At 32.0% G+C, this 13,797-nt stretch overlaps 1 protein-coding gene across 1 annotated transcript; it reads right to left on the reverse strand.

The window, feature by feature from the left end:
* Positions 1-6,907: 6,907 nt before the first annotated feature.
* LOC111202139 (transcription factor MYC4-like) lies at positions 6,908-9,096 on the reverse strand. The gene has a single exon (XM_048745458.1). The coding sequence runs from the start codon at positions 9,005-9,007 to the stop codon at positions 7,247-7,249; it is 1,761 nt and encodes a 586-aa protein (XP_048601415.1). The 5' UTR covers positions 9,008-9,096; the 3' UTR covers positions 6,908-7,246.
* Positions 9,097-13,797: the final 4,701 nt, after the last annotated feature.

A 13,797-nucleotide genomic window follows, 5' to 3' on the forward strand; every position in this document is an offset into this window, starting at 1 on the left:
TCAATATTTTTGTCTTTTTTGTGAAAAAAGCGGGAGATCTGCATGCAGATCTCATCCGCTAACATTTGGTGGTGTTGATTTGCTTTTTTTTTTTATAATAAATAATTTTGTTACTAAAATATATTTATCTGATTTATAAATAATGTACAATGATTAGCTCAAACTATATAGTTTACACTAATATTGTTTGTGTTGTTTTAAAATTATAAGCATGACGTTCAATCGCCGACAAAACACAACAATTTCAAAGGAAAAAGATATAAATCTTCCTACATAAATATCAACAAGGGTAAGTAGTTAATATTGTTTCTGTTTTAAAATAGTTAATATATAGGTAAATGATTGAAATTTTGTAAATCTATTGAGAGAAGACAATTTCAATATTAGTGTAGTCTACCGGTTCTCTCAAGAAAATCTTGATCACCTAAAAAGAAAATAAAAGAAGTATAAGTATCTTATAAAATATTTACTGGCATTTCGGCCGATCCTATAACATCTAAGATATTTGTTTAGATATCTAGGTGTAATTTTTATTGTTTTAATATATGATCTATAGTTTAGAACTGATTTTGTCATTCACAGGTTATAATAAATTATTTGATCGGTTTGATCTGCTTATCTCCTGGATGATACGCTTGATCTGCACTTGTCATGCTTGATCTGCATGATCTGTTTGATCTCCCGGTTGAACTGTTTTTACGTTTTGAAGCCTAAGTATAAAACAGATAGATCCAAAATGGATTCTCGTGATATTTGTGTATGTTGTTTTAGTTGGTTAATAAATTAAACCGTTGGAAGTATCGCGATAAATTATTTCACGGTATTTTTTTGGGTAAAAGGTTGATTTTTCACGTTTATTTAGTTGCATTCTATACTTTACCCGTGCTGAACAACATAGCTTTATTGAAGAATCGTGATTTGTCCTCTTCTCTTGAAACTAGCTTATGTATGTTTAGTTAGAAAATTGTTTAATATATTGTTATATTTATGTACTCCTCCATTTGGAATTCTTTGTTTACTAATGATTACCCAAGAATCATGGCATGATTTCATTGGAAGGAATGCTTTACATTTTTTTTTCCATCAGTATATTATTACCAAAGACAAAAAGCTACAAGAGAGGCCACAGATACAAGTTGAAACTATTATCAAACAAAAGAGAGACCACAAACGGCCCACCATAAACACCCAAGAACGAGGCCCAAGATTAAGGCCCGAAACAAAACCCCCCTCCCAAATAAACACGTACACAACACGTGTACGACGAAGGATAACGTGTCCGACGCAGAGGAAACCGTCTCATGCCTCCACCAACCAAATCTTACGCCGGCGCCCAAACCCATCGGCGCCGTATCAAACACCGTCTTCACCGGTTAACACATCACCGGACCTAATCAGTAACCACCGGAATTCAACCGAACGAGGAGCCACACCAATTCTTTCACCACTTTCACCGTTTCCAGAAACACATCCCACCGACACCGGAGCCAAATCGGGAATACGATTCTCCACCATCTTTTCCGGCCTCAAACTTCTCCATCGATCCAAACAAAGCGATCGATCACCGGATTCCACCGGGAACCAAAGCCGAATGATTTCGCTTAGAAGATCGCGAAAACATCGGAGTCAAAGCCAGATACACCGCGTCATAGAGACCACCGTGCACCAGAGTCATTGTCGTGAACCCGAAAGGAGGAAAAAAACGGGACCACCGCGACTTTCTCTATCTCTCGAGAAATCTTATGAGAGAAGGGAGAGAGAGTCTACCATCCCGTCTTATTCGCCTTCCAATGAAATATATGATCTATCCTGTCTAGTCTTCCCTCAAAGTGTCACCTGAATGAATACAAATTGCTAACCAATCCACAATAATGTGAAATGTTATGTAGGGAACGAACCTAGAGAGCAAGAGATGAAAATAAGGAAAGAAACCATATGTTTTTTTTTGTGCCGGAACCCATAACTTTTTGGATTAGGAACCTAGTCAATTGCTTTATTTTCTTTCCGTAACTATTGAGATTCATATTTAATACTTTTATCTTTAGGGCAGAAGGCTTCATCCGTAGAGTTAACCGATCCAGAAAACATATGTGAAGTGTGTATGGATTCTCATTTCAGTTTAAGGAAGGATTAAAAAGTGCGTGCCATTTGACATGCGTAGTAATATTCAGCCTGCCTTTTACACTGACTATGTTGTCATTTGTCAGCATGTGTCCCACTTGAATATATCTCATCATTGTGTTAATATTTTATCATAAAATTTGTTGTGGGGCGACTCATTACGAGGCGGTGTTTACGGCTTTTAACTATTACTAGACATTTATATGAATTTTCAGTTTTTAATTATTTATTTTATTAAATGATGTATTTGTAATATTCGTTCATATTATATTCATTAAGTAAATATTTTTTTTTGCATTTTAAATTATCTATTTTTTACGAATGTATGATATCATAAAAAAATATAAAAAATGTGTATAGAGTTAATTAGTTAATTTTAAAAACAAAAATTTTTCTTTCGTGTGCGATATCATATAAATAATGATCCGCCCAGTTAACAAAAATCATGATTATTTTATGTGTAATTTTTTTTATTTTGACTATTTCCTTAAAACTATATTAAATTTTACATATTTTAATTAGAATATTTTTAATATATTTACCTTTTTATTTGAAATGCAACTCAATATTTTTTTAACAATTATAAAAAAATATTTAAAAAATATTTTTTAGAATTTGTTTGAAAAATATGAAAATTACATTTTAAATTAAAATTATCCTAAAATATGATAAGTTTTGATGTAAACGAAAACTCATATTATGTCAAAAATAATGATATTCAATGATAATAACAATTTTAATTGATTATTTTTAAAAAAATACATTTACAAAAATATTGTTTGAAAGAAAATACATTTATCTTTCAAATATAAAATGAAAATATTATAATTAAATAATAAAAAATATAAATAAAAACCATAAATTTAGCAAATGACAACTGAGTTATATTATGCTAAAATTTTCTTTCTAACAATTTATCAAATGACAAATGAGTTATGAGCAAATAATACCATATAATTTTTAAAACCATAGCCATTCTTAAATATTTTTTGAATAAATAATTATTTTTAAATTTAATCAACTGAAAATAATATCCGTACAATTGTGTGAGTCAAATTCTAGTTTTATTGATGCATGTTATATATTAATGCTGCATGTTTTAGGTAACATTTTAATGATGCACGTTTTTAAATGACATTATGTCCAAATTTATTTAAGGATATTTCATTAATGTAACTGAAAAAGACAAACAATAAAATAGGAAGTTTAAATTCATTTAAGTATATTTCATTAATGTAACTGAAAAGACAAGTAATAAATTAGACAGTTTTATTCGTTTTAGGATATTTCATAAATACAACTGAAAAAGACAAGCACAAAAAAAGAAAGTTTAACTAATGAAGTAGAACATTTTCAAATGGGTACTTCTCTTTTAATAATATAGATTAGTATTTATCGAGTAATAGTTTTTCTATTAACTATTATAAAATGGCCTTTTAACGTCAACAAAAAAAAACATGCAATGAAAATTTTACGATAAACAATTTAAAAAGAAAAAAAGAAAAAAAGAGAATGATAAGAGTATATTTAAATATTCCTTTTACGTATTATCTGAAAAGTTTTTTTTTTTTTTTGAAAAAGGGATTTCATAAAAAGTTAATTAAATTATATTTAAATACTAAATTTTTAGAAATATTCTAAAAATATTGACAAGATGGAGCTGATATATCAAATTCGATTGGATCAAGAGAGAGAGAAAACTGAGAGACGAAGTTATTTCTTTCTACTTTTTCTGTTTTGCATGCTTTGAAAATCGATATCTTCTAATTAAGGCAAAGGTGATGCTGGTGCAAGTTGCCAACTTGATGATTTTTTGCAACTTGCCAACTTGGTTATCAAACGCCGACAAAATTAATGGAAATAAGTTTTATATTTTCCACTGAAATGTTAAAATCCATCGACAAATATTACTCACTCGGTTCCGTTCCTGTAAGATTTTCTAAAGTATTCACGCTTATTAAGAATTCAATAAATGTACAATTTAATTTTTTTTTTACTTTATTATACAGTTTTCAAAAACTTTTCACCAATGAAATTTAATCAATTCAAATATTTTTGTTTCTTAAAAGTATAAAAAAATATCTTAAACATATAGAAAATCTATCTTTGTAGAACAAGTAAAAAATCTAAAACATCTTACTTTCGGGAACGGAGATAGTATGATTTTCACAAAGAAAAACAAAGGGAAAACAATTGCATGTACTTTCGATCTTGACGTTCACGATAGTCAGCCAATCTGAAGATCGATATGTTTTAGCACTCACCAACTTTAATGATTATCGTTATGTCAAATCTTTCTCATCTCCTTACTTGTGAAGAGATCTAACACTGTAATTCTTAAATCAAATTGTACGCTGTGATACTATTTTAGGGGAAGCCGTAATATTGAATAAAATCGGATATATTATAAATAATTTAGTTGGTTTGGTTTTGATTAATTAAAACTTTAGTAAATATTGCATCAACGTAAATTTTTTTCCGTCACAACATATTTGTATTAGGTGGGTACAATCCACAATGACGGAACTAGCAAAATCCATTTAACTACATAATCTAATTATTTTAGCATTTTTATATAATCAATTTTTATAATTGCTATTTAAATATTTGGTGATGAAATGTGATATTCTTTTATATGAAAAGCTAAAACTAAATACCTTCTTATTATAAGCTCAAATTTTAGAAGAACCAGATTGGCTCATATGATAAATTTGTACTTAACTGTAAATTGAGAATAAACAAAATTAATATTTTTCAACACCTTCGTATTATCTAATACAAAAAAAATGCAAACTGAAAGATTAATGGGTGAGGCCTGAACGCTAAAAAGCCCAATCCTCAGGCAGTTTCGGCCTTTGGGGATTCGATTTAAAAAGTGAGAGAAAAATTTATTCACACAGAAAACCATGCAAATATTTCAGAAAAGTATTACTCATTCTATTTTAATTCAGTTCGGTTCAGTAGCATATTCGATCGTCTTGGGGACATAATAAGACAAAAGCCATGTGTACGTACAATTATGGCAGGATACGACTGATAACTGCATTGTTATTTATAGTAACTACTATAAAAGGTGTATTTAATCAGTCCAATACAAGAAAGCCCAAAAACAAGCAATTTTGTTTCACACAACTTAAAGCTCTATAGATCTTCAAAACATTTTACCTGGGTCTTGTGGATGTTTTACACAACCTCACAAATCATCTTCAACCTCATAAAAGAGAACTCTGGAGTGACTATAGTCTATACTAGTATGTACAAACAATAACTCGTCACGTTCGTTCTTGTCTTTATTTTTATTTTGGCAATAATATCCCCAAGAAAATGACCGGATTCTTTTTGTTGCGCATGCTTTCGTCTTCTTCTTCTTCTTCTTCTTCTTCTTCTTCTTCTTCTTCTTCACCTCTATTGCACGTTCTCTCAATCTTCTTTACTCACTCCCACACACGTTTTTGAGTATTATTGCTTAAAAGAAAACAAAAACAATAATACATTTTGCAGAACAATCTCTTTAATATTCGACCACACATGTCTCAGCATTTTTTGTATGATTAAACTTTATCCTTGACATCCTTCCAGAAATAAACCCATCTACCCTCTCTTTAATAATTGACCACACATGTCAGAGTTATACCTCTTATTTTTATTCTCTATATTGAAACAACTAATATTAAACAGATTTTCATATTATATAATTTTGCGTTTTTTTTGTTTTAAAGTAAAAAATAAGTGAAAAATGTAAAATAATAATAATAAACTAAAAATACAACCTAGTTCACCCAAACCGGAAATTTAAAACCAGAAATCGATTTATCAAACATAAACAATATGTCTTTTATATAATATCATATATATATATATATAATATAATCACATTAAACACAATATCAAGTTAACTGCATAGCAATATTAGTCAATGTTATCATAAATATTTCACTGTTGTCAATCATAATTTTAATAAAAAAATTGTTAATACACATAATTTCATATTTTAAAAATAATTACTATTTAACAACACTTAATTCAATATATTATTAATGTATTTTTTATATTAAGAATAAAATTCTTACAAATATTATTATTATCAATATAACTATAAATCACATTTACATATAAATACTTACAAATTCTTAATATGAGAAAACTAAATAAAATTATGCCCACTAAAACTATATCTTTTAAACGGTTGATTGGATGCAGGGCCGTCTAATAGCACATGCGGTCGAATAGGGTCCGAATATAAAAATAAAAGTTTTAAAAAAATTTAAACAATATATACATAAATTATAGTCTAAAACTTCAAAATTTAAATACAGTACTGGCTAATTTAAAGTTTATAATTTATAAAAAAAACATTAAACATATATAAATAGAACTATTAATTTCTAAAGCTATTTCATTATGCTTTAAATATATCGTTAATATTTTTGAACAGGGTCCAAAAAAATAATTGAGACGGCCCTGATTGGATGGCTTGCCTTATGGTCGACCTTCACTCTAAAATGTGACCAAGAAAACACAAGAGTCTGCATAAAATAGACACTGGATTAATTTGACTTCGGTTCGAAATCACATCCCAGTTATATGATCTAATAGAATGATCCCTATCATACATACACATCCACACTAGTTTCAGGTCCTAATGAGAGGTGTGATTGGTATATTATTTCCCACCAAATAAGATGCCTCTTTTAATACATACTTCCAAAAGAATTGTATGTGGCTGAGGTGGATTCATAAACCAACCACAACAACAATAAAACTGACTTGAAAGTGAATAGTCAGAAACTTGAATCCCATTTTGATTTTATTCATTACAAAAAGAAGCCTTATTTCATTACATAATATGTACATACGCAAATACATGCACCAAACAAACCAAAGACAACTTAATCTGATGAAAACATTAAAACCCAAACTAGTCATATCTATTGATTACCATCAAACTACTAAACTTAAAAACTTCTCTAACAAAGCATCAATAACAAGTTGGGTGCTCTGCTGCAAAATTACCCTTACACAATACAGTTTACACTACAATCACATGAGATTTTTACTGGTTCATACTATGATCCTTGCTTTTGCATTATTTCTCCGGTTGCTAACGTTTCTTTCATATCCCTTCTCAAACTCTCTCCATTAGAGCAGCCTTGAGCTGATCCTGCGTGAAAAACTGATTCCCCATCTTCACAGTCGCTTGTTGGATCATGAACTCATTCACTACCGATAAACTCGCGTGATTCACTTCCAATTCCAGTTCCTTGAGTGCTTCCATGAACTTAGCACCAGGATGATTATTCTTACCGCATTGGATCCTAATCATCGCATCCCAACCAATGATCTTCACATCTATCTCCACCTCTATGGACACACCTGAATCTTGATCCAAACACTTTTGATCTTTAACCGAACTTTTCACATTCCCATCCCCCACCTCTTTGCTCATCCCACCAATCTGCTTCTGCAACTCCTCTTTATCAGCTTCAGCCTTTTGCAGCTTAGCTTTAAGCTCATTGATATACGAGATCGCGTCTCCTAGAAGAGAAGCTTTATCCATCTTAGAGACATTAGGAACCACAGCTCTCAGAGAGTAGAATCTCTGGTTCAGCTTCTCTCTTCTCTGTCTCTCTGCCTCCACGTGATTCAACGGCTCCTCTCTTCCGTTAGCCGGTTTCCTCCCTCGTTTCCTCGGTTTCTTCTCCGGTTCAGCCACGATTCTACCACTCTCCGCTTCTTTAACAACCGAAGCTTCGAGATCAGAGCGATTCGAGTCGTTGGATTTCGTAGGCAGGGGAAGAACAGAAGTGAAAGACAGCATCTCTTCTTCCTTGTCGGAAACCAAACATCTCTTCTTCTTGTTGCTGTCTCCCTCCACAAACCCAGAACTCGAGATTTGCGGGTTCTGCTGCTGCTTAGGGTGTTCCACTGAGCTTCCATTACAAAGCTTCGAAGCCGTCTGAGAATCAGAGTTAGAAGTCGCCGGAGCCCCAAGAACCGGTTCGATCCCGGTTACATTCGGTTCATTAATCCACGTGGCGGGATCATTCTCTCCTTGATCCGGGTTCAAATTAAACTCCCAAGAACCCGACTCGCCTCCACCACCGCCACCGTTGAAACTGAAAAAGCTGTTGACTTTCTCAACGAGATCCGAGCTCTGATGTATAATCTCCAACGAACCAAGCTCAACGACGCCGTTTTGCGTCGGTATGCAAACCATCGTCTCCAACCCGTAAACCTGACCCTGGCGAGCTCTCTCGCAGCTCGATCCAGCCAAGGCGTTTGAGCCAGAGAGCCAAATGGTCCGCGAGCTCGAGAAAGCTCGGCCGGGCAAACCAGAGCCGTTGACGAAGCTCTGCGTCATCGAAACCAAGAAGAACCATTCCGTATCCGACACGTCTTCGTCTCCCGCCTCGTCGGAGGAGCCGCCGCTGCTGCTGACTGTCCCTCCTCCGCCGGAGATCAGAGAGTTGAGCTCTCGAATCACTCTCTTCCGATGCTCTTGCTCCGCCGCGCTGACGGGATTGGGCTTCCTCTTCCTCGACTTCCTCTCCTCCTCGCCTTTGTAGTAGCCATCGCCCCAGCTTAGCAGCGCCGCCGTGTTGCTGATGTCTTCTCCGGCGAAGTCGTGGGATAGTTGCCAGAACACGGCGTACGTCCAGCTTTCTCTAGCTCCTTCGATCAATGCTTGGAGTCGTTGCTGGAGAGTGTCTTCGGTGACGTGAGGAGGAGGAAGAGTGAGAGGGGGTTGATGCCAGAGAGAAGAGTGTTCGGAGCCGATGAGAGGTTCCATTACAGACGCATTGTCTTCGGTTGTTGACCAGAGGTTTGTGCCGTTTGTTGACTGGTTGAGGTGGTGGTCGGTTAGTTGAACATTTGTCGAAGACATAGCCTTCTCCGGTGGACTTAAAGAGAGAGAGAGAGAGAGAGAAGTAGCTTAGTGGTGTTTCTTTCTTTGATTGTTGGGGAAATAAGTTTCGGTATATATTTTAAAAAAATATTGTAAATAATATGTTGATGAAATGGAAATAAAAATGTTTGCTTAAAAGTTTATATTGATCAATCAGTATTTTTTAAAAAATCTTGTCAATAATATGTTTATTTTCAGCGGAAAGATTATATTTGACATGATTGGTTATTTATTTTTAACAAACGTAAATGAATGTTTTATTCCATTAACCTTTTTTTTTTGTCGGCACTTGAAACCATTTACACTGTATGTTTATTATATTTAGTCTAGACGAATTTATGAGTTAATTTTCATGGTGTACTATATATCATACTTTGTAAATGGAAGACACAACTGAATGAAAATATCATCACTGGATCGTAGTTTAGTCTTTTTTTTTTTAAGAAAAATCAAGATTAGTTGTGACTATTATTTTTATAAAATCATTTTATTTAGCTATTAAGAAAAACTAAATAAGTGTTACAAATAATATAGCCAACATTTTTAAAATATATATATATATAAATTCATTATGAATGCAAAAAATTATTGATCTTATCTATTTATTAATTATTTTTTGGTTTATATAGACATAATTTGATTTGGAACAAACTTTAAATTAGTTCGGCTTATAGTTGAATAGCAAAAAGATAGACTTGTTTCGCCAACATATTTCAAATTAGATTGATTTTATGTGCAAAAATACAACACATTACTTGTAGATATCCACACACATATATATATATTACTGCTCATTTACATATAGATTATACATCATCTATGAATTAATGTAATCTCTTTCATATACTTAAATTTTACCATAAATCATAAACAAAATTTAAATAACTAAGGTTTGTTCATTCAAATAAATTGTTGATATCTTAATTTGATTTCTATTTTTGAATTTTTAACTTCCATTTAAGAAAATATTATCATTTCAGGTGTATTAAAAATTCAGTGAACATGTACAAATCCAAAAAATCGATTGGACCTAAAATTATTTTACAATAATTATTTTACTTTTCTCATTCTTTATTGATGTTTCACTTAAAATAATAGTGAAAATCATTCTCATTAAAAAGATAATTATTATAAGTGAAAAAACATTCTTATTTTTTATTAATCTTTAATTATAACGATTAAAAAAAGAAAAGACAAAGACAATATAAAATCTCTTTTTAATTTATTAAAATTTGTTTTATAGTAAAATAGAAGTAAGTGGTGAAATAGAAGTAAAAAAAAAGTAAAATAAAGTAAGTGAATAATATTTGTAAAATCATTCTCATTCTTTATTGATTTTAAATTATCACGACATATTTTTTTGGAACACACATGACATATTGTAAAATCGTGATAATTAAAAACCAATAAGAAATGACAATGATTTTTCACCTAAAATAGTTATCTTTGTCCATGTCTGCTTTTCTTTGTGAATTGCGAGTGTGACTAATCCTTGCCAGCAAATATCAACTTAGGGCCTGACTGGTTTCTCCGGTACCACCCGCAAACGCAGCTTTTGCGGTTGGTAGAGGTTGACGGCGTTTGGAAACAATCATACAAATCGCTACAAATCACTTTAAACCGTTCTGAACTTTTTAAAATCAAAAGCTGGTTCCAACTAGCGTTTGCGGTTGCGGGAGGACAATTTTTTTTTTTTTTTCAAAAACCATATAAATACAAAAATAAAAATATTCAATAAAAAATTTAAACTGGAATTATAAAATACTAAAATATATATATTATATTTTAATTAATATTATAAAATTTTAAAATACAAATATTTTCTATAATTTTTAAAAATTTAAAACTATAACTTTCTAAATATGATTTTCGTATTTATTATAATAATATTATGATTTTTGATATTTTTATAATTATATAAAATGTAAATATTGTTAATTTATTATTTAACCGCTGTTGTATTTGATAGTTAACCAGTCATAAGTATCCCGCAAACGCACCAATTTTTAACCGCATAACCAGTCATACAAATCTCTTAAAACCGCTAGAAACCGCAACCACCCGCATCCGCAAACTCCCGCAACCGCTGCGTTTGAACCAGTCAGACCCTTAATTACACAACAAGTGAGTTGTTAAATTAGTTGGTTCTCGGAGGAAAAGCTGCTTCTTTGAAGAAAAATATAGTTAGATGATAGATTAATCACCAAAAAAAAAATATAATTAAACGGTGAATGTTGTAACCCGAGAACTCACAATTATTAGCTCTGAGATTTGGATACAACTTTTAAGCTTTCTGAGATCTGAACATATTTTTTTACGTCGTTATCCGACACAACTTTTTGCATGATAAAAAGCATGGACAATTTCGAAATATAAAGGTGAAAAAGACTTGAGAGCATAAAGGCAAATAAAAGGTCTAGTATTATTTAAACTAGGGGCATTGTGGACAGAGTTCTTGTTTCATCTCAATACTTGCTAGGGTTATTGTAGTCGTGAATTTTGCGTTTTGAGTTGTTTTTCAATTTTTTTAATTGTTATAGGGTTAGAGTTGTGATGATGAACTGTGTGTGCATTGTTCTCTACTTATGAAGGACTAAATTGTGTTAATATGTAATTGATATAGTTCGTGGTGTTGTTTGCTATGTCACTGGGACTTATTGTTTGTTTGTCTTTAATTTTGTTTCTTGTACTGTTGAGAGTACATAAATTATATTAAAATTGTTGAGAGTACATTTTGTTTCTAAATATTTTTTCTCCAGTTTAGTTGTGTAAGTTGTGTGTAAGTAATAACTTTTATTATCCTTATTATGTTTGTTATATGTTTTTATTTTATTTTTAAACTTGTTGCTCTTACCGGACCTTTAAAACAAATACATGAAGACTTGTAGAAATAACTATAAAATGAGTGACAGTTCTGAGTATTTAGGCCTTAATGGGTTTTAAACGAATTTATGCATTTCTCATAAGAAGACAATAGCATTGGCATGTTGATATTGGGCATGTAAGCTATTTTTATAAGACAAGAGTAGGGAGCAGGTGGAGATGTTGTTGCTGCCTTTATGTCTGTTAGGATTGTCTCTTGTATCTCCTCGTGTAGATGTGTTTGTTTATCTTTTATTTGACGGGTAATATGTAAACAAAAATCATTGTTAGCAGTATTTATCAGAGTTCGTAATTACTTTGTTTTTTTGTTTAGGTAATTTTACTGATTTTGGTTGTCGTCTTCGTCTTCTTCGTTGCGAAAGTAAGTTTGTAAATTGTTAAATAGCTGGCTGTGTAGTTTGTATTTGTTTAGCTGACTCGATGTATGTGTCGTTGTGTTTTAGTTGAAGTGATTGGATTGGTATATTTGTTTTGAAGTTTACTTCTAAGATTAGACAAAAAAAAGAGAGGTAATCAGTAATGATTCGTCTTTTTTGGAATTCTAGTTTTTGGTGTTTTGATTGTTTGGGTTGTTGTGGTTTTTTTAAAGTGTAAAATAAAGGTTTGTGTAAAATTAGTTTGATAAGTAAGAGAGATAAATAGACGACCACATAATAGGAAATATTTTTGATTATTAATGTTAGCACAATATAAATAATAATATAAAGAGAATTGTGTGTTGATTGTTTCTTACGGATCAATGAGGAGACGGATAAGGACTCGAGTTGTTTCTTTGGTAAGGCCAGAGCCCTGGATAGAACAGATTTTTCCAACCACATCTGCGAGTTTAAATATCAGTTATGATATCAAAACATAATATAAACCCAGATGCAATATGATAATATACCTGGGAGTTCTAGGTTTGTGTTCGCAATCACTTGGAAATTGTCGAACAGTCTAGTTATGACTGGAAATTGATCTCAGGAGCACCCGTGATGACTTCATCATTAATAGTTGGTGAGATGAAACGAATGAGGAATGGATGATCAATTATCTTGTACATGCTTGAGCACCTAACAACCTCAAAACGATCGATTTTCACAATGGAACCGGCTTTCAAAGATGGCATGTAATGATTAGCACGTCCGGCGGGAATAAACCCATGAATCACAGATTCTGCAAATAATATTATTCAACAAAGAATCAGGAAATCAATTAAAAAAAATTATATTAAATAAGTGTGATAAATCGAAGATTAACTTACCTTTTCATCAAGGAAGAGAACCGTGATTCCCATAAACTCACTGTCTTTCTTGAAATTCAGGGAATCCCATAAGCGAGGAGGTTAGAGGCTATGCTCTAACTACTACGACCAAGACGGAGAGACTCGAAGGTTGAGTAACGGACGGCGGGGATGCCGATTTGAGGAACTGGAGAGGCAGAAAGAGACATTTTCTAGAAGCTGGTTAAAGCTAAGAAGAATCAATGAGTTTTATGGAGATGCAAATTGGGTTCATCAAAGATGAGAATCATATATATAGGGTTTCGAGAAGGACTACTAATCAGGAACATTTATGATCAAGCGATTTAAGATGGGGAGATGAAGAGTTCACCGGTGAAAAAATAGATTACGAACAGACACACGCCGCAACTCTGTAACTCAGACTTGTCTAAGACAATGATGAAAAGAACCCTAACTCATGTTAAACAAAGACAGTTTACAATATGGAAAAACTATAATTGTTTTTTTTTCCTATAACGTGATGAATCTCATTTAAAAATGAAACTCATAATACACTTGTAGGCCCGACCCACAGAAAAAACCGAAGAAGCAAAGATTTTCGACCTTCATAAATATATATTAGTTTCGGCCATTAATGTATAAAGTATCATTTATTTTAATGGTA

The sequence above is a fragment of the Brassica napus genome, chromosome C1 (assembly GCF_020379485.1).
Source record: "Brassica napus cultivar Da-Ae chromosome C1, Da-Ae, whole genome shotgun sequence".
NCBI classification, from domain to species: Eukaryota; Viridiplantae; Streptophyta; class Magnoliopsida; order Brassicales; family Brassicaceae; genus Brassica; species Brassica napus.